This window comes from Anoplophora glabripennis, unplaced genomic scaffold, assembly GCF_000390285.2.
Source record: "Anoplophora glabripennis isolate ALB-LARVAE unplaced genomic scaffold, Agla_2.0 scaffold641, whole genome shotgun sequence".
Taxonomy (NCBI): Eukaryota; Metazoa; Arthropoda; class Insecta; order Coleoptera; family Cerambycidae; genus Anoplophora; species Anoplophora glabripennis.
In genome coordinates, this window is record NW_019416746.1 from 200,471 (window position 1) to 227,401 (window position 26,931).

General features: G+C 31.9%; 2 protein-coding genes across 3 annotated transcripts; one reads left to right on the forward strand and one right to left on the reverse strand.

Annotated features, from left to right (window-relative positions):
• Positions 1-1,594: 1,594 nt before the first annotated feature.
• Positions 1,595-20,147, forward strand: LOC108912109 (protein yellow). Its single transcript, XM_018717274.1, has 6 exons — positions 1,595-1,861; positions 15,743-16,082; positions 18,730-18,956; positions 19,478-19,592; positions 19,655-19,846; positions 19,907-20,147. Exons 1-6 carry the CDS (start codon positions 1,644-1,646, stop codon positions 20,048-20,050), a joined length of 1,236 nt encoding a protein of 411 aa, XP_018572790.1. The 5' UTR covers positions 1,595-1,643; the 3' UTR covers positions 20,051-20,147.
• Positions 20,148-20,237: 90 nt separating this feature from the next.
• LOC108912108 (GATOR complex protein NPRL3) lies at positions 20,238-26,931 on the reverse strand. Of its 2 annotated transcripts, XM_018717272.1 has the most exons (9): positions 26,419-26,931; positions 26,151-26,363; positions 25,987-26,098; positions 25,753-25,927; positions 25,359-25,702; positions 24,606-24,761; positions 24,443-24,545; positions 24,168-24,390; positions 20,238-20,515 (listed from the first exon to the last, which is right to left on the reverse strand). In XM_018717272.1, the coding sequence occupies exons 1-8, from the start codon at positions 26,819-26,821 to the stop codon at positions 24,178-24,180; spliced, it is 1,719 nt and encodes a 572-aa protein (XP_018572788.1). In that variant the 5' UTR covers positions 26,822-26,931; the 3' UTR covers positions 20,238-20,515; positions 24,168-24,177. The 2 variants fall into 2 exon arrangements, with proteins under 2 accessions (XP_018572788.1, XP_018572787.1); XM_018717271.1 differs by lacking the exon at positions 20,238-20,515 and having other exon boundaries at positions 21,818-24,390.

The following is a 26,931-nucleotide window of genomic DNA, read 5'->3' on the forward strand; positions in this document are numbered from 1 at the left end:
ACAATGAGTCAATCGTTATAGCTCGCCAGGTGACGCAAGTAACGCATCGATTCACCTAAAATTTCCGTTTGGTTGTGCAATTTAAAATTATTTTCAATTTTATATAAATTTTATAATTTAGGTATAATTCTATATTGAAAATGTATTGTGTTTGTTTGTTTTATACGCAGAAATAAACAGAATAGTTGCGCAGTGAAAGCCTTCTAAAAAAAAACATGGCCTTCGTTGAGCGTGAACATCAATCTCGTACCATACATAAGCATAAGCAAGTGACGCGGATCGAAACAGTCTGTATTCCGCTTCTCTTCGTAGCGTTGTTTACGGCGGTTATCATGGCAACGAGGCGGTCAACACGGGAGTAAACTTCGGCGTGGGGAAACGAGTGACGCGGAAATTGAAGCAGCATTGTAGTCGCCCGACGCCCATCGTCTGCCTTTAAACAGTTTATACGAATAAGGAGGGATTTAACAATTTTGGGAACGTCACGCGAGGCTGTCATAGCCACGAAACTTATTTGAAACATACATATACGGTGTGCGTTAATGTTCGCAAGCCAAACTAATATTTCTATTTTTTATAAAATCTAAATGAAAATCGTTGTCGCGAACGTCAGTTTTTCGGTAATATTGCAAATGCAACTAAAAATTTACAGAATCATTTAAAGCCGTTTGACATTGAAAATTTGAAAGCGCTTTTTTTTCTTTACAGTCAATCAATGAATATGCTTCACCTATTTTCAATGTTACGAGCCGCCACTGTTAGCTTGAAAACCTGTGTGATACACATACCGTTAAGGGCCATAAAAAAACATTTCGAAACGCTTCTTAACACAGGTTTATATGAACTTCGTCAACTGTTAGGATTGTTAAAAAATAAATATCAACATCTTCGCCAAAAACTAACTTACGATGAGTTTCTCCATCCGAAACGTCACCAAATTGTAACATTTATATCATTGGATTCCGAAGAAAATGGCGCAAAAATATTAACAGTTTGTATTAAAAAAAATTAAGCTGATGATGGTTAGTGAAAGATGAAATGTCGCATTAAAAATTTGATTCCATACTCAAAGTGGTTTTTAAAATTATGCAATTTTCAAATTTATTATCGATTTCTCTTCGAGAAATTAATACGTACTAACTTAACAAAATTTTATTTTAATTTAACCAACTGTTTTCAAGACAGTAAATATTTGTACGACAAAAAAAACAAATTTTCGACAGCCGTCATTTTGTTTACTAAATCACTAGATTTTTTAAATTAAATAGTTAGGTGAGAAGGTCTTGGAAAAATATACAAACAGATATATCGATTGTTGTAGTATCAACAATTTTCTAAGAGAAGTTTAAGTATTTTAAAATATCAAATCTTCTATTTAAAAAACATTTTCCTTTTGAAAGTAACGACAATGAGCTCTCTCTTCCCTAGAATCCTTTCCTATACTTGTGTGTAGGACGAAACGGCATATTATTACCATGAAAACCGCAAAAACCACGCACCGGCACCGCTTCCCCCTTTGCTACGCCTCTGGCTACCAGATTTCGCGATCCGCTCCAAAGTGGGAGGAGGCCGTAGTTTATATCAGCATCTCCTGGGCACGCCGTCCAGTCCCGACCAGCAGGAGTCGAGAGAGCGTTAGCGAGATGCTGAAGGTGGTTCTGATCTTTTTCGTCGGTGTGGTGGGCCTCTGCGCCGCGGCGGCCCAGCTCGAGGAAGTCTTCGCGTGGAAAGAGGTATCTTTCGCGTGGCCCAGTGAAGAGGCCAAGAACGAGGCGGTGAAGACCGGGGATTACATCGTCCACAACAACCTACCCCTGGGGGTGGAAAGGTGGAGGGATAGGATTTTCGTTACTGTGCCCAGGTAGGTATTTTTTTTTATTTTATATTCCTATTAACTAAAACGGTTTCCTAAAGATTTTGCCAAAGAAAGTCGTGATGCTCTTTGGACCAAATATCTAGGTTACTAAAGATACTGGGTTGCAACTTTTTAATTGTCCAATACAGGTATCCTATTTTAAGAGATACAGAAATGGTTTAGTATGCAAAAATGCGCAGTGTGTTTAATTTTTAAAATTCCGAAAAGCTCCGAAGATATTCGAAAGAAACCGATTTATGCTATTTCTTTGTTTAGTCGTATTTCACTTGTTTTTCAAAGTTTTAGGATAAAAAGTTGTAGTCTGATATAAAACGATGTGAGGAACAGATTTTTGCTGTTAATATTAACGTATCTCTAAAAACGTGTGCAGAGCGGTGGTTAACTTTCGTTTTTGTTATGGGCGCCATATTCAATGTTTACCTCATTAGAAGAAAATGGAAATTTTCTATATAATAATGTATAATTTGTGGGATTTTCATAAATAATTAACCAAGATATTGAATATTATTTTATAATTTTAATAAAAAAGTCAAGTAGACATTTAAATTTTTCTATAAATTAATTTAATAGTTCTATTTTTTAATAATTTTTAAAACAGCAAACTTTATTTACATGTCAACAACAAGAGCAAAACAAAATTAAAAGGTAAATTTAAATTTTATCACAAATGTTCGAAGTGCATACCATTACTTGGTGGTCCAGTTACTAGGCGATCGAGAAGTCCTGATCATGGATTTTTTCTTTTATGATTATGTTAACGATTAGCTATACACAAGGCAATACAACAATGAGGAGGAATTGAGGATAAATAAATATTTCAAAAGTGATAAACTCAATACACATGATTCAATCTTCTACTCAGAGCATTTATGAAAGAGCGCAGTGTATAAATAGTGATGGTGCGCACTTTGAACATTTGTAATAAAATTTAAATTTACCGTTTAACGTTGTGTTGCTTTATTCATGTTGTTTTGTTCGTCGCTCTTGTTATTCTGGAAAAAAAAGGAAAAAAAGGAAAAGGAAAAATTCTGTACATTTTTCATCATATATATACCATTTTTGTATCACAATTAAAATATAATAAATATTTGATGTCAGTACAGTTAAATATTATACAAAATACAAACTTTTAGAAAAAAAATGAAATTTTGTCGCGACAATATTACAAATCTTGACAAAATGTCTAGATTAATGTGAATTGTTTTTTTTACTATACCAATATTTTCGATTTTCCCTTCTTATGCCGATTTTTTTATTACTGATTTTAATTTTTGTTAAAAGTTATGTTTTATAACTTGTTCCGCCTACCAGAACTCCAAAAAAAAAACACAAAAACTAAAAAGAAATATTTACTTCTAAAAGCGTTGTCCAGTCAATACATAGAAATGTCTTTATTAGCTCTGAGAACAAATGACATTTTTCTTAATGTTTTGTAACTTGCACTAACCTAGAATTTTAATTTCAACATGTAAACCATCACAATGTCCATATTTTTTAGCGTTATACAGGATGTTCTTCTTGAGGACAAACATTCCCTAAATTTCTTTTATTTACTGACCGATTATAAGGAACATTTTTTGTTAGATAAATTTCCTGAAAAAGCGTTAGATATATCCCATTCTCTCTATAATACAAAGTCATGGCCATTATTTTTTTGGTGCAAAAATTAAAGAAATACTAAGTATCAGGATTTTCTTTAGAGAAAATTCAAACGAATTCTTAATTAGGTTGACCTGTAACAAATTGTACCAATTTCTTAGTAGGTACAATACAATGTGTTATGACAATTCTTGACAATTACAGTTTTTCCTTAGTACACCATGTTATATGAGCAATAATTACATGATTGGTACAAGGTTTATACTACACAACGCACAGAAATTAAGGGATATTAAAAGAATCCCAAAATTTTGGGTGATTTTCAAAGAGCTGTAACTTGGCAGGAAATGATCGTAGAGAGAATCAAAAATAAAGAAATTGAATCTTCCAGTGCCTAATTTTCGGATTTGGAGTTTAACATTTTCAGCAGTTTTTGAGTAATCATAGCAAAATCAACGAAAAAAATATTGCAAATTTTTATTTTTATTTAAAAAGGCCTATGGACTTCAAAAATTTTGGTAATTTGACCTTAAAGTTCTTTTTACATAATTTCAGTTTCAATTTGAGCGGTCCCGGAGCCCTGTACGATGATTTGTCGCAGAGTTATCGTCAATCAAAGCAAAAAAATCATTTTTGGGAAACAATGGGCGTATAGAAAATATAAGCAGGGTTTTGAAAACTACAAAGTATTCTTTACAAGTCACAATTATTGGTTTTTGATAAAACAAATTTTTTTAAAGAAAAACAAAAATTTGCAATTTTTTTATAGTAGATTTTCCTATGATTACTCAAAAACTGCTGAGTGCTGACGCTAATTAAAAAAAAAATTAAACTCCAGATCCGAAAACTAGAAACTTGAAGCTTCAATTTCCTTATATTTGATTTTCTCTACGACTATTTCCCTCCAAGTTGCAACTCTTTGAAAATCAACCAAAATTTTGAGATTCTTCTAATATTACTTAATTTCTGTGCCTAGTGTATTATATTATATAACTATTAAATAGAAACCTTCAAGTATAACTTAGCAAATCTGTTGTAATAATTTGCAATTTTTTTTGGATGAGTCCTAACTTTTTTTAGATTCTTTAGATTTGAAACACGCTATACTGCTACTACAAAAAATGTATACTCTTGCATTTCAGGTGGCCCTGAATTAGAACCCTAGGATTTTCTTCCATAAAAAAGTACCTACAGTACTTTTTTAATTTTCAACAAAATAAAAATGGTCCGGTTGATCAGAGCTTTGAATTATAAAATTCAATTACATTAATAAAAAAAACTTAAAATCAATAAATCAAAAAAAGTTACGTTGGAAGCTAGTTCGTAAGCAACCTATATATTTTAGCTCTAGGCATAAGCTGTATAGCTACAGATCTGTTCAACTACGTTTTTTCTTAGATTTTTCTTTCGTTTTGAATTCGATTCCAGATTTTGTTTATAAAATGAAAAGGGAGATTATTAAATGTTTGCCATTTACACTTTATATATTTTTTAATAACTATGAACTTAGGTGTAAAATAGAAATGCAAATATAATTTTGCTAGTAGTGCTAATGGGGGTCATTGCACTAAATTCTGTTGAATAGAATAGAATCTATTCGCAACCAAACACAAAATAGTACTTTATAAAAAATACTTGCCAATTTCTTATTATTATTAAATCAAATTTTATCAACTACTTTCTACGAGTTTCATAATGGATTAAAGTCAAAAAATAAAAGCAAAACAACTAGTTTATATACATAAATATTATTTATAAAATATTGAAGTGTTGCTGTTTGTAACTTTAAAGTTAAAAATAGGTATCATTGTTGTACATAAAAATAGATAAAATAATCACAGTTCTTCATATATTTATTCTAAATAAACTAATAATTTGGGTATGATTAATTACTATTGATAATACTTATTAGGCCGTTTTTTGACCCAGCTCTTATCAAAATGAATACTTGTTTATGTAAATAAAGACCCACTTATTATTAACAATTTAATTAACAAAATATGTAAATCCCCCCCAAAAAAATGTTAATCTAATAAAAAAAGACAAGATTCGTGAATATCGTGCACGTAAAAACTAACATCTCATAACACCTGTCAGATATACAACATTCGATATTTCAATATTATGCAACAAGGAACTATTTAACTATTTGTGACTCGAGCATTATTACAATTTTACAGCCTTTATTTTTTGCATATCCTTGAACTACAATGTTAAACAGACAGTCACTCTACATTGTTGTAGGTCCTGTTGAATAATTTTTTCCAGTCCAATTCGATCAGAAAATAAAAGTAACTATTAGAGAAAACCACACGCTACATTTATTACTTATTGATAGTGAGGTATATACAGAGCGTCCAATTTAAGATGGATTCGTCCGTACGTATGTTAATATCAATAATTTGAGCTCTACTTTAATAAACAAATATTAGTAGTACTGTTTTGATTTTATTTAATGTATAAAAATAAATCGCACCTTCGCTTCAAAAGTGTCACAACTCAAAAAATTCAATTTTTGACATAATACCACCATTGATTTTGATTTTCAGTTAGTTGCAGTTAAAATGGTTCCAAAATGCTATTTGGTTTTTGGCCCCTTTGCTGAAACCTTTATAATCATCAATAATGTTTTTAAACAATTTAGTTACTTTTGTCGCTAGAGCTTTTTCATCTTTTCTGAAAAATGAAGGATTTTGACTTGTGACACTTTTGAAGCAAGGGTGCGAAATGTTTACATCATCATTGAAAATATTAAATATCTTAGAAACGTGATAAGATACAATTTTCAATATAAATGCATCATCTATCAATTACATTTTTAATTACAAAAATAATATATAATACAATATTATAACGAGCGTTCAAATAAAAACGTGGTCAAGTTGGTTCTGAAAATTTGGACGTAGGGCGTAGCGTATAGCAAATGAACTTAAACGTCATCTGTCAAAGCGCTATATCGCCGCTATCAATTTGAATATTTTCGTTTTAAAAAGCGTTTAAAATGGTGTTTTCTCAAGAACAAAAAGTGTTTATCATAGAGTCCTACTTTAGAAATGGACGCAAGATTGATGGAATATGGAAGTATTCTATTGAGGAATGTTTCATAGAATTTCAAAATCAATTTCCCGGCGTTGTTGAGTACAAAATTTTTCAAAGTGCAGTTCAGCGTTGTGTTAATGTTTTTCGTGAAACGGGCAGTGTAACAAGAAAAGAAGGAAGCGGCCGACCTAAAAAGCGGACTGAAGAATTAAAAGAAAATGTCCAACAAATAATGGAAAATGCGCCAAGAACTTCTGTACGTGTTTTATCACAAATGGTGGGAGTATCAGTCGGTACCTGCCACACAGTGTTAAAAAAAGATTTGCGTTTGTTCTCCTATCGTTTAACTTGTCAGCAAGAACTTCATGAAGTTGATTTTCCGCGACGGGCTGTATTTTGTGAATGGTTTTTAAACAACTACGGTGAACTTCATAATATCACCTTTTTTTCTGATGAAGCCTGGTTTCATTTAAGTGGTTACGTAAACTCACAGAATATGAGAATGTGGTCTTCTGAAAAACCAGATAACTTTTTTGTCGAGGGCCCTCTACACGCTCAAAAAATTGGAGTTTGGTGTGCTCTCAATCGAAGGAGGATTTATGGACCTATTTTTTTTAATGGTACTCTTACTGCGCAAAGGTATAGAGAAGAAATTATCGCTCCTTTTGTTAACCAGCTGGAAGAAAACGAAATTACAAACTTTTACTTTCAACAAGATGGCGCAAGGGCACATACGGCAGGCGAGACGATGAATATGTTGAGGGAAGTTTTCCAAAATCGACTAATAAGTCTCAATGCTGAACATGAATTTCCACCGAGGTCATGTGATATTACGCCGTGTGATTTCTTTTTGTGGCCTTACCTTAAAAACACTATTTTTGAACTGCCTATTCCTGATTTAAACCATCTGCAGGCTCGACTTATAGACAAGATTCGTGAAATTAACAATACCCCGAGCATCTTAGAAAATGTCTTTAATTCTTTGAGGAACAGGTGTGAAAAGTGCTTGGAACAAGGAGGGGGACACTTTCAGCAGCTGCTTTAATTTATTGTTATAACAAGGAGGGGGACACTTTCCGCAGCTCCTTTAATTGTTTGTTATTGTTATCACGATTATTCTTTAAAATAAAGTTATATAGTCATTAACGTTATTGAAACTGACAGCTGCTATACAGCTCGTTGAGAAATGAGGCTAAGGTGGTCGCTATATCGTTGGTCGCCCTACGACCAATGTGTCAGAGCCAACATCGACCACGTTTTTATTTGAACGCTCGTTAGATGCTAAAATTACCAAGTTTTGAATTATGAATAACTTTAAGTAAAACTGTACATAAAATTGTACACAGTCTATTTGTTATAGTTTGCGATTCTTTTGTTTTACAAAATCTGACTTTCTTGTTGGCATTGTGTAGATGATAATTTTAACAAACACAACTCAAAAAAATGAGAGACATTTTAAACAATTATTGTAGATTTTTTAGCGATTTTTAATACATTTTATGTGTTCTCTTGTTATTATTTTGTTATGCGTTTTTTTATGCTGTGCGCTATCTTAATGTGATCATATTTTCATACAAATTATGATTGCTGTAACAAGAAATTTATCAGCACATTCTTGTAAATATTTTTGTAATACTTAGCAAGTAACTTCTACGAACCGATAATCAAACATCAATTCTGTAAGACGTTTTCTGGCGAATTCAGAATGTTGCTTACAGTTTATTCAAAATATAGCTAAACCAGGTTGAACGGCATCATTACCTTTACCCAACTCTAAAAAGAACCTTTTTAAACTCGTAAACTAGGGGAGGTGTTTCTAAGGTTAAATTGAAACTGTATTATTGTGAAACGTCAGAGTTCAATGTTTCAATGAGTTAATGTTTGAAAACTTTTATAAAAATTGTGATAATAAAGGAAATTTGCTGCAAATTGATGTCAGAAGTGGAATTTTGAGGATTATTAATTTGAGAAGACAATAAATAAGTACAAGATCTAAAGTAGCAGAAATGGCTTATGAAAATGATGAGGGAAATTAAGAATTAAGAAGAATTAAGAAAGAAGAGTCTGATGTGAAGACACGACAGGATGCATTAAGGACTGAACGTAGAACTCAAAAGTGACGTAAGAAGAAAAATAGAAGATATGAAAATGACATGAGGAAACAATTAGATGGGACAGCCAGTCGAATAAATAATATCGAGACAGATACAGATAACCAATGCAACAACATAGAGAAAGCAATGGAAGAAGAGATTACAATCGTAAATAATAGAATTTGTGATATGAAGAAAGAATTTGAAAACGTTAACGGGAACTGTCAAAATTAAATAGTCTCATCAAAGCCAAAATTCGGCCCCCATCTTGGTGACAAATACTTAAAGCAGGTCTACCAAGCATAGGTAAAAATAAGCAATCAAAAAACAAAAGATAGTGTACAACAGTATGAGGCCGACTTACTCCGTTCAGTTCACTTGGCATATACAACAGCCTCACAGAACTTCATGGAGCAGCTAGCTGATCAGGTATTTATTGACGGTGTTGACAACTGTGAAAAAAAGCAAGACTTACGATTATAAGGTGTAAGACAATCAATGAGATGGAATTTATGACTGCAACACAAACATCTATGGGACACAGCGAGTGAGACAAATAACCCCAGATATGAGGAAAACAGAGAATGAATGAGCAAAAAATATATTACAAATAGGTATTCAAAGAAGTAAAATAAACCGTATATAGAGAGAATATTGTTGGCTGACTGAGGTAGAACGTCATTTAAATATTGGATCTGCCAAAACTATTACTCGAAGAGAAATACTCGAATGTTGGAATTGTGGTAAGAAAGAAGATACTAAGTCGCGGTGTTTCAAAGACCATAGAGCAGTTCCTGACCGATAAGAACATGACTTCCCCATTGAGCATAGAAGGGGACGATTTCGTGGAAAGCAGATGCAGTATCCAGAAGACCATTCCCGCAAAAGATGCTCACATTGCAATCGAAGAGGGATAAAGGAATTTGGAAACTTGTCCGGAAGAACAGCAGTCGGACAATTGAAAATTAGGAAACTAGCGAAGTTCTACGAAATGATGACAATCTAAAATCGATTAATTGAAAAAAAAACATGAGACTCGAGAGAACTGCAACGTAGACAAAATATCGTCAAATCATCAATGTTAAGGGCAATATGGAACTCACTGATTCTCGAAAGTGGATTACTGAGGAAGCAGTAGAAAAATCCAGATGACTAAGAAACTGAAACAACGAAATGTTGAGAGAAGTCCATGGTGGAATGGATGGAAGACACTTCGTCGTGAACAAGACAGAAAAAATCAGAGAAAGGCTGTTCTAGGCAGAGGAGATTGGAGTCGCCGATGTGCTGACTGTTCCAGTACCATGAGATCTAGAAAGAATCGCAGTAGACGTCGCCGGGTCGCTCCCCCAGACAGAATCTGGAAATCGTTACCTCCGGATCTGACTGGCATCGCACTCCTCTTTTCCTACTGGCCTGTAGGTCAGTAATCCATGAAGCTACCGAAAGAACATCAGTCAGCATAGTCGTCGCTCAGGACTTGAGACTATTCTTCGACATTGTTTTTGGCCTACCAGAAGATCAAACTGACACGCCTCAAGACTACCCATCTGAGTTAGCCAAAAAAATCAATGTCGTTGAGGACAAAATCCGAGAGAAAATGAAGTTTCAAAACGGTCAGCAGAAAACAGCATATAATGTCAGAGCCAGCATAAATGGTTTCCAGGCAGAAGATCTAGTATGGGTGTACAACCCAGTAAGGAAGAAAGTAAAATCTCCTAAACTCCAGAATTCCTGGTGTGATCGACATACGGTAATCAAGAGGATCAACGACGTGATCTGCAGTATTCAGAGAGGATCCATAGTGAAAATGAATATTGTTCATCTGGACCGTTTGACCCAATAGCACCAGCACCAGTGTCTAACTGCTGATTTAGGAAGGGAGCAGTGTATCGAAAATCACCCTAGTGTACTTTGTATGTGTTTTGTATTTGATATTACTAAAAGCTACAAAGGAATCAGTCTTAAGTGCGGGACGATATGAAGTTGAGTTTCGATACATCATTAACATTAATTGATTTCCATCTATATATTTGACCAAACAGTATTATTTTCAGTCACGAAGAACATTCCTTTTTAAACCAAGTTGCTCCTTAGAAAAACGCGTGGAGCTCCCTAACCAGACCAAACGACTACGTCCACCTGGACGTCCTCTAAACGTTTAACATGAGTTTATGCCGATTACCACGGTCTGTTACTAGTTAATCGTGAAATTTCAATTAGAGTAATCGATTTCTGTATCCTTCTGTGTGGTTGCTGTAGAACTTGACCTCTATTCGAAATTATTCGTAGTATGTATTTTTTGTTGCGGTGTAGGTATTAAATTATGTTTACATAGCAAGGTTTACCACAAAAAATAGAAGAAATTGATATATGTTGTAAAATAATCTTGAAAAGAACCGTTTTCGCCAGTGGCGTGGAGCCATCGTTATCAAAATAATATAAAGTTCCTGTTTAAAATTATGTAGGGTGTAACACAACAACGGCAGAAGTAAAAGAATGTATAAATTTAAGAATATTTACATATATAAACATTTTCTTGAAGCTTTCGTTGTTGAGATACAGGATTTTGAAAGTTTCAAAGAAAGCAAATTATCACATTCTAAGCAAATTATTATATTAAGATGAAAAACGTATCACTTTTGTAAATTGCAAGTTTTTACCAAAACGATAAAGCTATCAAAAGGTCAACAGATCATTTTAGTTCAAAATATCTAGGTTTTTACTTAGGTATTGTTTTCATATAAATGTATGAATGTAAATGTATAATTTTTTGAAAAAAATATTAAAAAACTGTAGAGCCAGCCTAATTTAATATAATCTAAACTTATTCTGCTGATTCAAATGAAAATAAGGGTAAAATCTGGAAGTGAACAAGCAATTTTAAAATATATAAAAATCAATTTCAAATATTCCAATAAAAAACATGTGACTGATATAACTTTCTTGTGGTGTAATGGCATAAATCATAACAACTATTATTTACAATTATTATAAAACACCTGTGAACATTGAATTATTTATTTCTTATAATTAAATAGTCCTCGAACGCCTCCAAGTACCATAAAATAATTATTTTTATTTCTTCATTTGATATGATGTTCAAATTAATAATAAATTAACACACCTGTTGTGGTATTTCGATTTGGGAATTTGTCAGTTGTACAGTACAAAGTTAACAGTGGCATAATATTGGGTTTTTCTTCTGCTTAGGTATTCAAATATAAGTTTCTTCTAAGAAAATTTGCGGTTTGAAACTTGAATTTGAAACTGATGGTGTTGGGATAAATATTTAATTCTAGTGACCAATAATTATGGTTCGAAATCGTGACACTATTGGCCAGGAATTATTTATTGAAAGTTCGGGGAACAATCCTTCTTTTCTTTCTATTATTTTATATATTTTCCATTTTAATGATAATAACAATAAATTATTTTATTTACTATTCGCATATTTAACAGATGTCAAAGGTAATTTTATATTCTTTACTGAATACTTTCTTATTTGCAAATATTACAACTGATATGAACTATTACCATGACCGTTAAAGAATTTTTTTTAAATTGGATTTTATGTCCACAATAGTCGTTTTCACCCCCATAAGAGGGTGAGAGGTATAATATGAGCCAGGTGATTTAGAATGCTATTCTTTGTACCGTCTGATTTTAGTTGCTCAACAAAAAATATATTACAGATATGTATTTTACAATCTGGTTAATAAATAATTCATTGTATAATAAACTATTTTTTTATCTCCATACAAGGGTTATTTTCACTGTGTTACCGTCGTTTCAGCACCCCAAAATTAGAATAAAAATAGTGGTTTCATGGTTGTTTTTTAACATTGTTCTTTGTTAAGATATATTTAAAAAAGAATTTATATCATCAATAATTCTCTGAATAGCTAGTTGTCAGTTTCATTTTCTGCAAAAGAGTAATACATCAGCATAGAAATGTGATTTATGGTAAAATACGACATTTACAAATTCAGTAAATTTTGCATTTCTGAAGGTAAGTCGCCATCTGAAAATAATTCGATTGATCTCATTTGGTCGGCCTTGTCCTTTTACCCTTGAACATCAATCAAAGAACAATCTTCTATAAAAGTTATGAGGGGTATGAATGTTACAAACCATATTAATCTCAATAAAAAACATCAATACTCTACTCGACGCCCATGCCTCACGTCATATTTATTACAATGTTGTCTCCCGCATATTCATAAAAAATACACATGACTTACTTTGAGTTTATTTACATTTACAAATTGGGATATCACCATGACACACAAACACAATTCGTTTATCTTTTTCACGTAAAGAAAGTTTAATGCGGATTTTAAATAATTTCCTATAAGCAGAGTAGAAGGCCATGAAACTCGACACTCCGCATTTGCAGACGTCGCTAAGTAGCCTCTTAACCATTCATTGAACTTTGTACTTTCGTAAATAGGTACTTTTTCGGTCAATTATTTTAAAAATAGGTATGCATCTTTTGGAAAAATTACAAGAAATTTAGATTGAGACTGCAATTTTTGTGCATGTTTGTGCTTATGATATTACTTGTTATTTGTAACTGTAACTGCTTTAAAATTAAAAATTCATGTTAAACTTGAAACTGAATATTAAAAAGATCAAATTAGTAAACATGTTTATGTTATGCGATACAACTTTATTATTATGTATACAGTGTGTCCCACTGAATTAGCCACCCATGTAAAATTGTTAATTGTTGACCCATTTGTTTCAACATTTTCTTGTTTGATAGATCTCAGAAAAAGGAGTAGAATGTATAATTTTGGTATTTTCGTGTCTAAGTCATGGCTAATTGCACCGGATTCTTATTCAGGACTATCTAAAACCCTTTTATACCAATTTTTAATATAAATATAAATAAAAAATATCTTATCCATTCATGTGTCTAGATAGAAAAGGTCGGTTTTTGTCGTTCACTATTAAAAACACAGTAAAAGCTAGGTTAGTGACCGAATACGCTAAGATTCACTCTCGATAAACGTTTGTAGGTCAGCGGTCAGAAGCGGTCCGAAAAGGGACTTAAATAATGATTTGAAAATGTTTTTTTTCAGCATAAATATGCATTTTATTTTTTTTAATCGCGTATTTGTATTCTACTCATGTTTCTCTAAATTCCCTTAAAATTAATGACATTATGACCGAATCACCCTGTATACCTACACATATAAATGAAAAACGGATAAACACTTTAAAGATATGCAACATTGATATTAATACGAATCGAAGTTGGATCAAATCAGGATATTTAGGTACCTACATATCAGTTTATATTTAAGTTCGCTTCGAACATCAAAACTGATTGATTTTTTATTCAATAAAATGTAATTAAACCTGGTCAGAACGAGTTTAAAAGCCTTTTTAAATTCAATATCTGGTAGAATGATAAGCCCGAGTGAAATGTAATAAAAGCGACCCGTTTAACTTTGTTAAAATCACGTGTGTGAAAAATTCCATCTTTAAAAGGTAATTTATTGAACATTTATGTATCCCCAAAATTATAATCAAATTGTTAAATATCAGTTCAAGTTTTTTAAACTACATTTCTTTGACCTTCATTGCTGAGACGACCATGTGCTAATCAAAACCTGTTCTCCTTTTTAACCTCTTTTACAGCGTACCAGAAAAAATAAGTACGAGTAAATTTTGTACAAGAAAAATGTTATACTAAACAATTTTGTAGCAGAAGAAAATTTCTTTACATTGCAGATTTCTTTATATTAGTTTTTATAATTTGATAGATTTGCATGCTTATGCAATAAAGGATACTTAGGTTCAAATTAATTTACCTAGTTAATTGTTTAACCATAATTAAACAAACTTATATTTAATTACTTTAAGATAAAGTAAATTTGTTATTGGTAAATTGATATTATTAACAGAAATCGCTATATATTTCAAAACTCACAATCTTTAAAGTTTTACTTGAATTTAGAAAGAAGATCAAGCTTAGTAGTTTTTAACTTAGCAGTTCAACTGTATACAACAACCTTAATAAATTGATTACTAAAACAAGAGAACCAGATCACTGGCGGAACATCTTCATCGAGCTTCACTACATCTATATGTATTAGGCAAATGCAAGACACTGAGAAATATAGAATACATAAATCTGTTTTTAATTATTATCCATTCAATACCATCAATTTTGTGTAGGTTGGCGCCCAAGTATATCATTTTTTTTCTTTAATATCACCTGACTGGTCACATATCTGCTCAGATCAGCGTTGACACTGAACCATGACAGTCTACCTTCCTATAAGAGCTGACGTTCGCCATCTTATAACTTTCACTTTAAAATACATGCGATACAACGAAAAATTAAATAAATATAATTATATGCTTCGATAATTGAATTCAAATTTAAATATATTACGTAATAGTTTATTAAATTCTATATTAAAAAAAATAATGTCCGCTACGGATACCAACCAATGCACTTGCCTTGTTTTGCTCAATTATGGCAAAGCATTTGATACTCTGGACCTTAATAATTCAAAACTATCATATAATCAAACACAACAAGTGATTATTAGTTCTAAAACATCAAATATCCTTCCAATAAGATGTGGTGTTTCACGGGGTTCTATACTTAACCCTTTGTTATTTTTGAGGGTTGCTTTCGCTGTACAGCAAGAATAAAACGCTCTCTCAACTGTAATGTTAAAGTATTTTATTGAAAACTAAGTTGTATAGAAAAAGACGTGTTGACGGGGCGAGTGTTCGTTGGAGAGTCCCTGTGTGTGGAGTCGGTCGTAGGTATATGAGTACGCATCTGGTCGCCGGCGACAGTCCGCCGGAGACTCTTCCTGGAACACTGGTGCGTCCGGCGGCGTCCTGCTGGCGCTCTTGACGTAATGCTTAAAAATGAATCACTTGTGGCATGTGTACCCACATTATCTATATATATTTCCGATTTCAGCCAGTCTTTAAAGATTTACCATATTTTTCGAAAACTCCTATTTTTAACAAATATATGTAAATCTACTGATTTTTTAATAAAAATGTACAGATTGTGAGAAAATCTTAGACTATCTGGTAACACCGATTACATTATTTGACAAGCTGTAAAATGACTAAGAAATATATCTGGTCTTTTTTTCAGATGGAAGGCGGGAGTGGCTTCTTCCCTGAACTACGTACCTTTGACCCCAGCAAACAAAACTGCCTCTCTCATCCCCTACCCTGACTGGAAAGCCAACACCCTCCCAAAGGGAGAGGAGAAACCGACGGAAAATGCAGTTATCTCAACCTTTAGAGTCAAAGTGGACGCCTGCGACAGACTGTGGGTCATGGACACTGGCCTTGCTGATATCCTAGGGAGTCCCAATTTAGTTTCCCCACCTGCTATCGTTATTTTCGACCTTAAAACCGACAAGCTGATCCGTCGGTATACGCTGAAGGATAGTGACCTCAAAGGAGAGGAGTCTTTCTTTGCCAATATTGTGAGTATCCTATTCAAGATCCCAATGAAAATATTGTAGATATAAGAGGATGTAACAGCTGTATTGCATCAAACTTTCAAGACTAATTCCTCTCGCTAAAGTAAACAAAATAATTGTAATAAGTGTACACGGACATACACATAAACAAGAACAATAAGAGCAAGACGTGGTCGGCAAGTTTAACGACAATATGTCCAAATAAAAACAAAAAAGAAAAAAAAAATCAATTATTTCACCTACTTTTATGCTGAATTAGAATTATGATCTATAAAGGTGCAAAAAATAAAAGTTTTGCCTACAAATTCAATAAAAATTAAATTGGTGATGAGTATACCATACCACAAATTAAGTTTTAAAATAAGGCTTGCTGGAAAAAAATATGACCATATAGGAAATTATATTTTAAATTGAGTTTCTTGTTCTTTAAACTCGATCCAAAATGGTAAACATGGCCAAAAAAATTCACAAACATGCAAAAAACAGTTTTTCTTAAATAACTAAAAACTATATCTCCGATCGAAAAATTTTAATGAGCAAGTTGTAGGTTTTAAAAAGATCTATCGACTGACTAACATGTATCGATTGCTTTGTTACTTTTCGAGATATATCGAAAAAACCATTAAAAATATTATCTTTTCTCTTCTTCTGTAACTCCTTTACAGTTACGTTCCCATATTTGCCGTTTACTGTAAGCATAGCCTGTAGCAAGCTAAAAAAAAAATTTGAAAAATTTAAAAATATTAATTATTTTTCGAGATATAATTATTGATTCTTTGAAAAAAAGGTGCTTTCGAAAATTGGCTAATCTTCTCAGCGGATGGTCCTGAGTAACCATTTTTGGTTTATTTTCTTCGTAAAGGGTTATATTACCATGTTATTAAAAAATTTTGACGATTTTATTAATTTTAAGGATCAAAAAATGAATGAAAATATGTATTGCTTTTTTGGGCATGTTTTTTTTTTCAAATAAGTATTTCAATTTTTACTTTATACAAAGAAATTCTTGATATTTTTTTACGAATTAAAAAAGTATTTTTCTATAACCTTCTGGAACCCAGGTAACTTTTTTAATTAAAAAAATATAGAGGACGCAATTAACATTTTACAGCGATGCGCTTGATGGAGGTTATTACGGAATACTTATATTTTCAAGAAGAAAATAATAGGATATGTTTCATTGATTTTTAATATTAGCTCTGGAAACTAATGACGTTCATTCTAAATGGTTCGCTCTTGCAAAATCTTTGATATTTCAGCTTCTGTACTACGTACAAAAATCCTTATGTGCTTGTAAAATTAAATAAAAATTAAACATTTCCGAGACTATTTTGCTCTAAGACGAAAATAACTATAATATTCGTGGTAGTTCGTCAAGCTACCCCAGATTAAATACAAAAGAATTTTTGTACATGGTCCAGAAGCCGAGATATCAAAGATTTTGTAAGCGCGAGCCATTTTTTAGAAAGCACGTTATCGGTTTTCAGAGTTTTAAATAAAACAGTTTTAGAAGGTTAAAAGCATTTTTTTGTTAAATTCATGAAAAAATGTCAGCAACTTCTTTCTTTAAAAGTCATTTTCATTAAATAAAAATTGAAATGCATAAAAAAAAGTGCAATTTTTCAGTCATATTTTAAATTAATAAAATCGTCAAAATTTTTTAATAGCATCGTAATACAATTCTTTACGAAGAAAATAAACAGAAAATCGTTACTGTAGGGCCATCCACTGAGAAAATCTAGCCAATTTTCGAGAGCGCCTTTTTTCCAAAGAAATGATATATCTCGAAAAATAATAATTTCTGTAAGCACTTCTCTATAATGCTTGGGCTAATAATCAACCGTCAGAGAAATAACGCTTCAATTACTACATCCAGCAAAGAGACTTCCTCTATAAAAAAAATGTCCAACTTTTTGAACTCACTAACATCTTAATGCCCATTCGTCAAATTGCAACAGCGACGTTGTTACACAATGTATATGATATTACTTTTCTTTTGCTATCTCAGTGAAATACCATTTCTTTTATTTGAACAGTTGACGAGTAACAAAGTTTTGTATTACATCAAATAAATGACATTAGATCACGATCCCTGGGTTCACCTAAGAACTTTACATCATTATATTTAAAATTTGCATGAGACTGGCGCTAATTTTCTGCCCTTATGTTATTAAGAAAATTATCTGTCCACCCTATACTATACTACACAACATTTCGTTGAAAATTAATAAAATTTCGTAAAATTTTCAGTTAGAAAATTTTATTTTATCCCACGGTATTCTTAAAAGCTACATTATAATTTTAATTTGCTTATCTGAACAACAATAAACAAGTTAGGTACCTACTCCCATGATTCGTTTTATAAATATGTGATTACTTATGTATTCAAAGGGTATAATCACTTACATCCAAACAAACTGTAATATATTCGCCTCGCGTGTCTGCCAAACATAACGATTACATGTTTATTTTGTTTTATCTTGCTGTACAAACCCACTTATTACCGCCATTGTCATTAAATAAATGAGCTTTCACCAGAACCAGACGTATTATTATTATATATTTATCCAGTCTGGTTTTACATCCATTTATTTTTTTTTCACCATTTTTTTTATAAAATGCAGAATTAATAGTCTTTTTATTGATTTAGGTCGTTGATGCAACTCCTGACAAATGCGACGAAGCTTTTGCTTACATACCCGATCTTGGTGGTTATGGACTGGTTGTATACTCTTTCGCAGAAAACGACTCTTGGAGAATCAAGCACAACTTCTTCCATTTCGACCCTCTTAGCGGAGATCTCACCATTGGTGGGGTCAACTTCCAATGGACCGATGGACTTTTCGGCTTAGCACTCAGTCCACAAAATGAAAATGGGTGAGGCTTCAATTTGAGAAATTAAAAAAATATTCTTTTGTTATATACCTATCAATAACTAGATTCAAGTGCTTATTATTACATATTACATTACATTACACAATCATATTGAAATGTCCATAACCTTATTTTTATTCTATATTATTAAATCAGTATGAAATTTCGTAAAACACTAACACACGTTTATAATAAAAAGCATTTTGTATATTTATTATTTTTTGTTCGGAATCATACTAATTTTTATCAATTTAACCATTTTAAACTTCAATAAACAGTCACAAATGGCAACAACTGGCCTTTAAAATTTAAAAACAAACGAGTTGGTTAAATAGCGTCATCTAGCAGCAAAATGTATAACCAGTATTGGTTTTACAAGCCGAGACCACTGTAACACCGATTGTGTAGATGATATTTTGGCCAGTAGATGGTGAGACATTCATTTTCAAAATAATAATAATTCAAAATTGTAATGGACTCATTACATAAATCTGTTTTTGTAAATATAAATTTATATTTTGTAGGTACCGTACATTGTATTTCCATGCTCTGGCTAGCACCAATGAATTTTCCGTCAATACAGAAGTACTGAGAAACAAAACGTTAGCAACAGATCCAAGCCAGTACAACATGTTTAAAGTACGTACTTCATCTCAAACTTACTTCCTTATGTCAATATTGTATTATAATTTGAATTGCAGCTTGAAGGTTCCAAAGGACCCGGCAGTCAAACATCAGCTTCGGTATTGGATGAAAAAACCAATATACTGTTCCTCACACAACTATGCAAGGATGGGGTTGCTTGCTGGAACACAAAGAAACCCCTAAACCCGGAGAACCTCGGTTTAATCGTACAAGACCACGAAAATCTAATTTTCACCAATGACATGAAGGTATTACTTTACACTGTTTTTATGTTTATGAGATTGACTAAATAATTTCACTTTTTTTAGTTGGATCACGAAAGGAATCTGTGGATACTTTCTGATAAGATGCCGATTTTCATCTACAAAGATCTCAACCCAGAAGAGGTGAACTACAGGATATTCAAAGTTCCAGTCGATGAGGCCATCAAGGGAACTATTTGCGAAGCCTGAATCAGTATTACGTTTAAGTGATATCTTTGTAAAATTATTACATTACTGTTATTTTGTTAACATATTTGTAAATAGAAATAAAGTTTTTTTAAAATAACTCAGTAAAAATTCCGAAATCAATAGCGATGTAAAAGGGAAAAAATCTTTATTTATATAAAATGTTTTCACTATAAAGCTTACAAAAATTAAGAAATGTCTCATAAAAAATATATAAATATGTAAAATAATATATTAATACAGACGGGTGATTATACAGGCTGTCCTAAAAGTCAATGCCAAGACGCCAAGGGCCAGAGCAACGAAATTCAACCTTAGTAGTCTCTTAGTTTTCGTGATATAAGCACTTTTTTAAATTCATGATCATCGCTAATCTAGGCGAATATTTCGGGTGCCACAATTACAACATTAGGTATTTCGTGTTTGTTTTTAGCTGAATATTACTGAGTAATCTTGACTAATCAGGACCTAAAAAAAAAAATTATTCCATTACTGTTGCGATTTTTTAGAAAAAATTTTTTCCTCGGTTTATAGTTATTTATTGTGAAAATAATAATTTATCGATGAATGAAAAATTTTAATTGAATTCATTTCACGAATTTATAACATATTTTATCGTCGTGTAAAATATTAAAGAAAAACATAAAAATCAGTTACTAATTGAGTTTTAAAATTTCAGTGGGTAGTTGAGGTTATTAGGGAGAGTGCATGGCAAAGGAAAAATAATTATTCTATTCTGCTTTGTTTATTCTGCACAACGTAGCATAGGCGGGATTTGGCCCAAATCATTGAGGGGGGAAACATCTCTCGAAAAATTTTCTTATCTATATCCATACGACTATTGAAATTGGACTCCTTTGAAGTTTAACTCTGAGTTTAACTTTTTAGCTGAATTGCAATAATATTGGAGGGGGGGGGGGGATTGCCCCCCTTGCCCCCCCTCAATCCCGCCTATGCAAAGTAGAAATGTGCAAAAACGAGTTAAAGAATAAAAACTTCCTTCAGACGTTGTAAGAGATGAATTAGGGGTTTTCGGAAACTATTGCCTCAAAAATTGGGGACATAACTCCTCTTCGGTGACCAAAAACTCAGTCAGAGAAATGTCGAAGTATGGAAGAAACTACGCAGTGATGGCGTAGAAAATTCTTGCAGTACTGCTTCTGTATGTTTGTTACATGGAAAAGGCTATGTTCCAAGAATATAAAGAGTGACCGCAAAAATCGCCAGTTTTTTCACAATTCGCAGAGAATTAAAGAAAACAGATAAAAATATGTTTTTGGTCTCAAATTACTCGTCATAAAAAATTAAGAGAGCATAGCTTTTAGTTTTTTGAAAATTTTCGAAAAGCACCCTTATTTAGAAGTTGAAAAGACGCCCCAAAATGAAGAATTGAATATTACCAATAATTAATATAAAAACTATTAGCATGTGAATTTTTCTATCAAATGATTCTTGATACAAAGATTTATTCTCATGAAATAAGCATGTTGAATTTGAAAATCCACTCTTAAGCGCGCTCAGGGGGTGGAATCATCCCCAAAAATAGAGAATATCAGAAATAATTGTAAATTCAGAAAAAAATTTATTAAGATAATTCACATGCTAATAGTTTTTATATCAATTGGAAATATTCAAATTCTTAATTTTTGGCATTTTTTCAACCCCTAAGTAGGGGTGATTTTTTAAATTTTCAAAATACTAAACGCTATGCTCATTTCAGTTTTTTACGACAAGTAATTTGCAACCAAAAATATATTTTTATATATTTTTTTTAATTCTCTGCGAATTGTGAAAAAACGGGTGAAAATCACAGGTTTTTTGCGGTCACTCTTTCTGGAAATGTTAATTGTATGATTAAAGTTCATGGTAATTCAAATACAAGCCTTTTATCTTGAGACATGTGCATTTAGTAGATTTTAGTGACATAATGTTACCATTTGTTACTTAAGAAAAAGTATATGGGTGGTTATTTTTTTACACAAATAGCTCCTTTTGACTTTGTTTCAAAAATATTAAATTTCAATGAAAATGTTTTGTATTATTTTGATTAATTTCAGGTTAACAAATTTGTTGATTCAACTAACCGTCATAGTAAGGCAATAATTTTAAAAACCTTAAAACCAAGAAAAATAATTTTTTGTGAGGAAAATGTAACAGTAATGTTCTTCTGCAATATTTATTAAAAAACAATCACAAAATACCTTTTTCCCTGAATATTTTGGGTGCCTATAATTCAGAAATTAAAAAACTCTTATTTAAATCGTTTAATGATTTTGGTTATCCATGATCCGACCTATCACCCCTTGCCGGCTTAACCGTGACTTTTGGGACGCCTTGTATAAAAGTATAATAAATAATAATCAACAATTTATAAAATTTGACATTCGTTATTAACAAATCTCAACCAATTCACTTTAATAACCAGTACAAACTCTCATTATGTCAAGAAAACTTATAAAGTAATTAAAGTAGTTTTTTTAACTATTAACTTTGATCATAATTTAATACAATCACATTTTAACACCACACGTTAAAATAAAGAAGCGTTTACCTCATTCCAATTTAAGAATATTTCTTATACAAAAATTTGCTTTTGATGCACTCGTTTTTGCTAAAAGGTGTTCTTCAAAAAAAGTTAGGTGACTAAATATGTTATGTTCAAATCAAGATATTGAAATAAAATTTTATCAGTACATAAATAAAGTGACATCCAACATAAAAAAAATTAGTCTTCATTAAAACCATAAAAAATGTATGTAAACCAAGGTGGCTATTGACCGAACCTCTTCATTTAGGATTATTTAAATAATTTTTAAAAAATGTTGAAAATAGCGATCCTAGGCCTTCGATACTTTTCAATAATCAAGGAATCATTCTCATCCAATCTAAAAAAAATGTAATAAAACATATTTTTCCAGTGGGGTGCTAGTAAAATTTCAACACCCTGTATCTCAAGAAAAGGCTTCAACGACAAATATTTGTATGCTGGTGGGTGTTCTATTAGTCTAGTTCTAGTAATAAAAGTTGAACCAAATCAATTTTTCCACATAAAATTATTGTAGTCAGATTTGACATTTGAAAAAAAAATGGAATTAGCGGCATTCTCACAAATATCGGATATCTACAAAATTAAATGTGACAGCAACAAGGTGTCTTTTGTCATATATTCAAGTATGGAAAAATCTATTTTTTCCATAAATTATTAAAACATTTCAAACTGAAAAATAATTATTACTACGAGTGCTAGAAATTCCTAGTTTTGGATGATAGATAACATGATTTTTTTAATTGGAAATATGTTAAATTTGAAAGAAACAGATGTAATTTTTTTTCGATTCTACCAATGTATATTAGGGTAGGATAATTAGACTTTTTAAGTTTTAATGCTGTACTCGAATAGAGGGGGTGAGGAGGGATCCTTTTTGGTTACTAGCCCTTCTATGGTGAGGGAATTTAAAAAAAAAACTGTATTTTTTTTAATATAAAATTCTTACATTATACCGTAAAATACATGTTACATTGTCATGAATAAATCTCTGCAAAATAAACTTTTTAGTAATCTTTAATTTTCCATCTCTCCCGATTTAACAAAATTCAACTTTCTCTTATAGAAATTTATTTTTACTTTTTAGTAAAACTTATGCTTCAGCTTCCACAATGCAAAAACGAGAAAAAACTTTTAGAGACATTACACTCAAAATTCTTCGTAGTGTTAATGATTTTAAAAAGTATCGAATTTGTCCTCATCAAAATGTAAACATTTTGAATAATTATGATTGTAGATCTTTTTAACATATTTTTCTAATAATCTTATTTGTTTTAAAACATCAAATAACATCAAAAAGGTACGTTTTAGATAGAATATGTTCTTATTAAAGTAGGCCTTAAATTCAACAAGATTTTGAAAGACGCATAATATACTTTTGAAAAGATAAAGTTAGATAATGCCCAAAAAACATACTGTACAATGGCAGACAATATAAAAACTGAAAATAATTGAATTGGCGAAAAAAATTATTTGAAACATTTTTTTTATTAAATTATTGGCATATTCTTAGAACGAGGAAAATGCTCCTATATTTTTGCACCTTGCGGTGTTACACCCTGTATATAACGTTACCACGGAAATACTATGAAGAGCAGGAAAACATAGCAATGGCAGGGTCCTCAGTTTCATACGTAATTAGAACGTCTCGAAATTTATCCAGTAATTGTAATAACTGACTTCGCCTCAGGTTCTCAAGATACATGATTTCCTCGATGTGATGATTGCCTTGAAAATATTGCTTCCTGCATAGTTTTGCGAACAGTTTTAAGTCTTCAGGTGTATTTGTAGCTGGAATCTGAAATTAAAGTGGCACATAAAAATGAAACATGTAAGTAGCTTGAATGTACCTTAAATATTGAGGTCCTTTCTTCATCTGGAAAGTCAAGTAACAACTCCTCTTGATAATTCTGTTTATCTTCTTCAGTAGAAGTAAAACTTACATTTTCCAAACTGAAACAAAATGTTAGAAATATACTTCATACTTAACGTAAATGACTACTTAAAACGTACTTTATGCTACGAGTGACCAACTCAGGAGTTTCAGAAATTGTAGAGGCTCCACTTTCCGATTCTGCCCGAGAGTGTTCGGCATTTGGCTGATATGAACTAGATAAAACGGTGCTACCTCTCGGAGACGGAGATTTTGCGTTCTTTTTATTAAAATCCCTGGGAAAACGACCTTATGTTATTTTAATAACCAAATACTTTTTAACTCTAAGAACTAAAGTGCCCTCTTAATTTTTATTTATAAAGATTATAATACAACTTTTAATACTCGAAGCTTTTAATGTATTTTGTAAATTAAAGGTACTGTTTCAATTTCTAGTTCTAAGGAATAAAGTATTTCATTTGATTTCCTAGGGATAGAATTTGTCTTTAATTCCTTTGCCAAACACTGTAACTAAATTTGATTTTTTTTATTTTTTCTTAAACATGAAGGGAAACACAAAAATAATTTTTTTCTACTATCGAAAAGGCAAGCGAATTGAGAACACTGATACTGAATTTAATAGATAAAGAACTGGACACCAACACTATAGAAGAAGTACTTCCAGTACTTCTTGAAGATTACTTACAGGTGCTAGTTTTGGTTTATGCACGATGAAACTCATGCCAAAAGTACTTCGAGGATCAGAAATTTTGATAAAATTAAGGAAAAACGTGGCTGACGGACTTCAGTCGATAACCATTTGGTTTGTCCAATGAAGAACTATTATTATTATTATTATTAGTAAAAAGTAATATATTCTCATAAGCACTTACATTTTGCTATGTAACCCATTTTCAGTTGGCATATACTGTACGTAGGTGTGTAACTGCAGCAACAAATGATGCTGCAGCATCCATATGATTGTCTGAACTAACTGGGACTGCTGCGACGGATGACACAAAGGGTTGCATTTTTGTCCGAGAGAAGTAGGCAAGGAGAATTCACTTATTAACCTTAAAAGATTAGATCCTGGAAATGCCTTGTTAAACTTATCAATTAATGGTGAGTTTAAATGTATAGGAGCATTCGGTGCTATCACATATTTGTTTGTAGAACAAACTGGAAATATTACTGTCGCTTTCGCCCAGTACACTAGGTGAGCTGTAAGTTCGAAAACCTAAACAATACAAACTTTAGTTTTAAGACATTAAGGGTAATTAAACTTACATGTGATAATGTAAGATCAGCGTCAAGGGCTAAGGTCTGTAAGTTTTTCAAAGGGGAATATTGCGATAAAAGCCTGACTAATGATGGAGAGCTATCTAAGGATGTGAAGTCATTCATCTGTTGTACGGGATACAGTAGTAACAGACTGTGATAAGGTCGCAAAGCTGTTAAACACCTAGAAAATATAATTTTCGTCATATTATCACTAAATATTTATATTATTTAGTTATTTACCGATCTATATCCTCTGGTTCTACAATTTTTCCTCGCAAATGCCATTGGTGCACTTTTTGAGGCAGGCAAAAGCTTAAAGGAATCCATCTGTTCACTCTCAAATTTACCAATCCTTTCAATACAGATGTTAAAACAACACTTACAAAATTCGTAAAATAACATACCTGTGCTACATAAATCATCATACATTTTCTTTATATTATTCGCAAGGGAACACTTTTCTAAAATTATCTGAAACGCTGCTCCAGGATTATTTGAATATAAATCATCATGCACGCTGGTCATTAGCTGAGTTTGTTCAGAAATGTATCCACATCTCTTCTCTTCGTGTTTTAATACAATCCCCATCCTTTTACTCAAATCATGGTAACATTTTACTAAAAGAAATTTAAACAAAATTATGAAACTCCCCACAGATTTTCTTTAACTTACCTACTGAGTGACTAGCTAACGCCTGAAGTGCAAATACAATATTTATCAACATAATCCCAGACGCATCTTGTTTGGTTCTCAATTGCAAGAGAGTTGGGTGACTCACAAATCTCACATCATTCACCTTAAGTTCAAATTTTCTGTTGTACAACTCACTCTTGACGGCGAACAATGAAGAAAGAACTTCGTCAGTGAAACCTGTCAAACTCCCTTTGATTATATTTGAAGATGGTTGCGGAGGGCTTTGCAACAAATCTTCGACAATTGGTAGAGTATAAGGGTTTTTTCTACGAGTACCTGAAGGTTCAGTATTTTCTTGAACCTGGAAGGGATACCGAAACAGAAGTCTGTCTCCTTTGCTGTCGGATTTCACTAAAATCACACTCAATGGATTTACTTCCATATTATATAAGAAATACAAATGCAAAGTTGTATGTCCTAAATCCTTATTAAAATTTAAGTGCTGCTTTTTTAATACATTTTAAAAATTTGTCGTTCATTAATTAACCTACA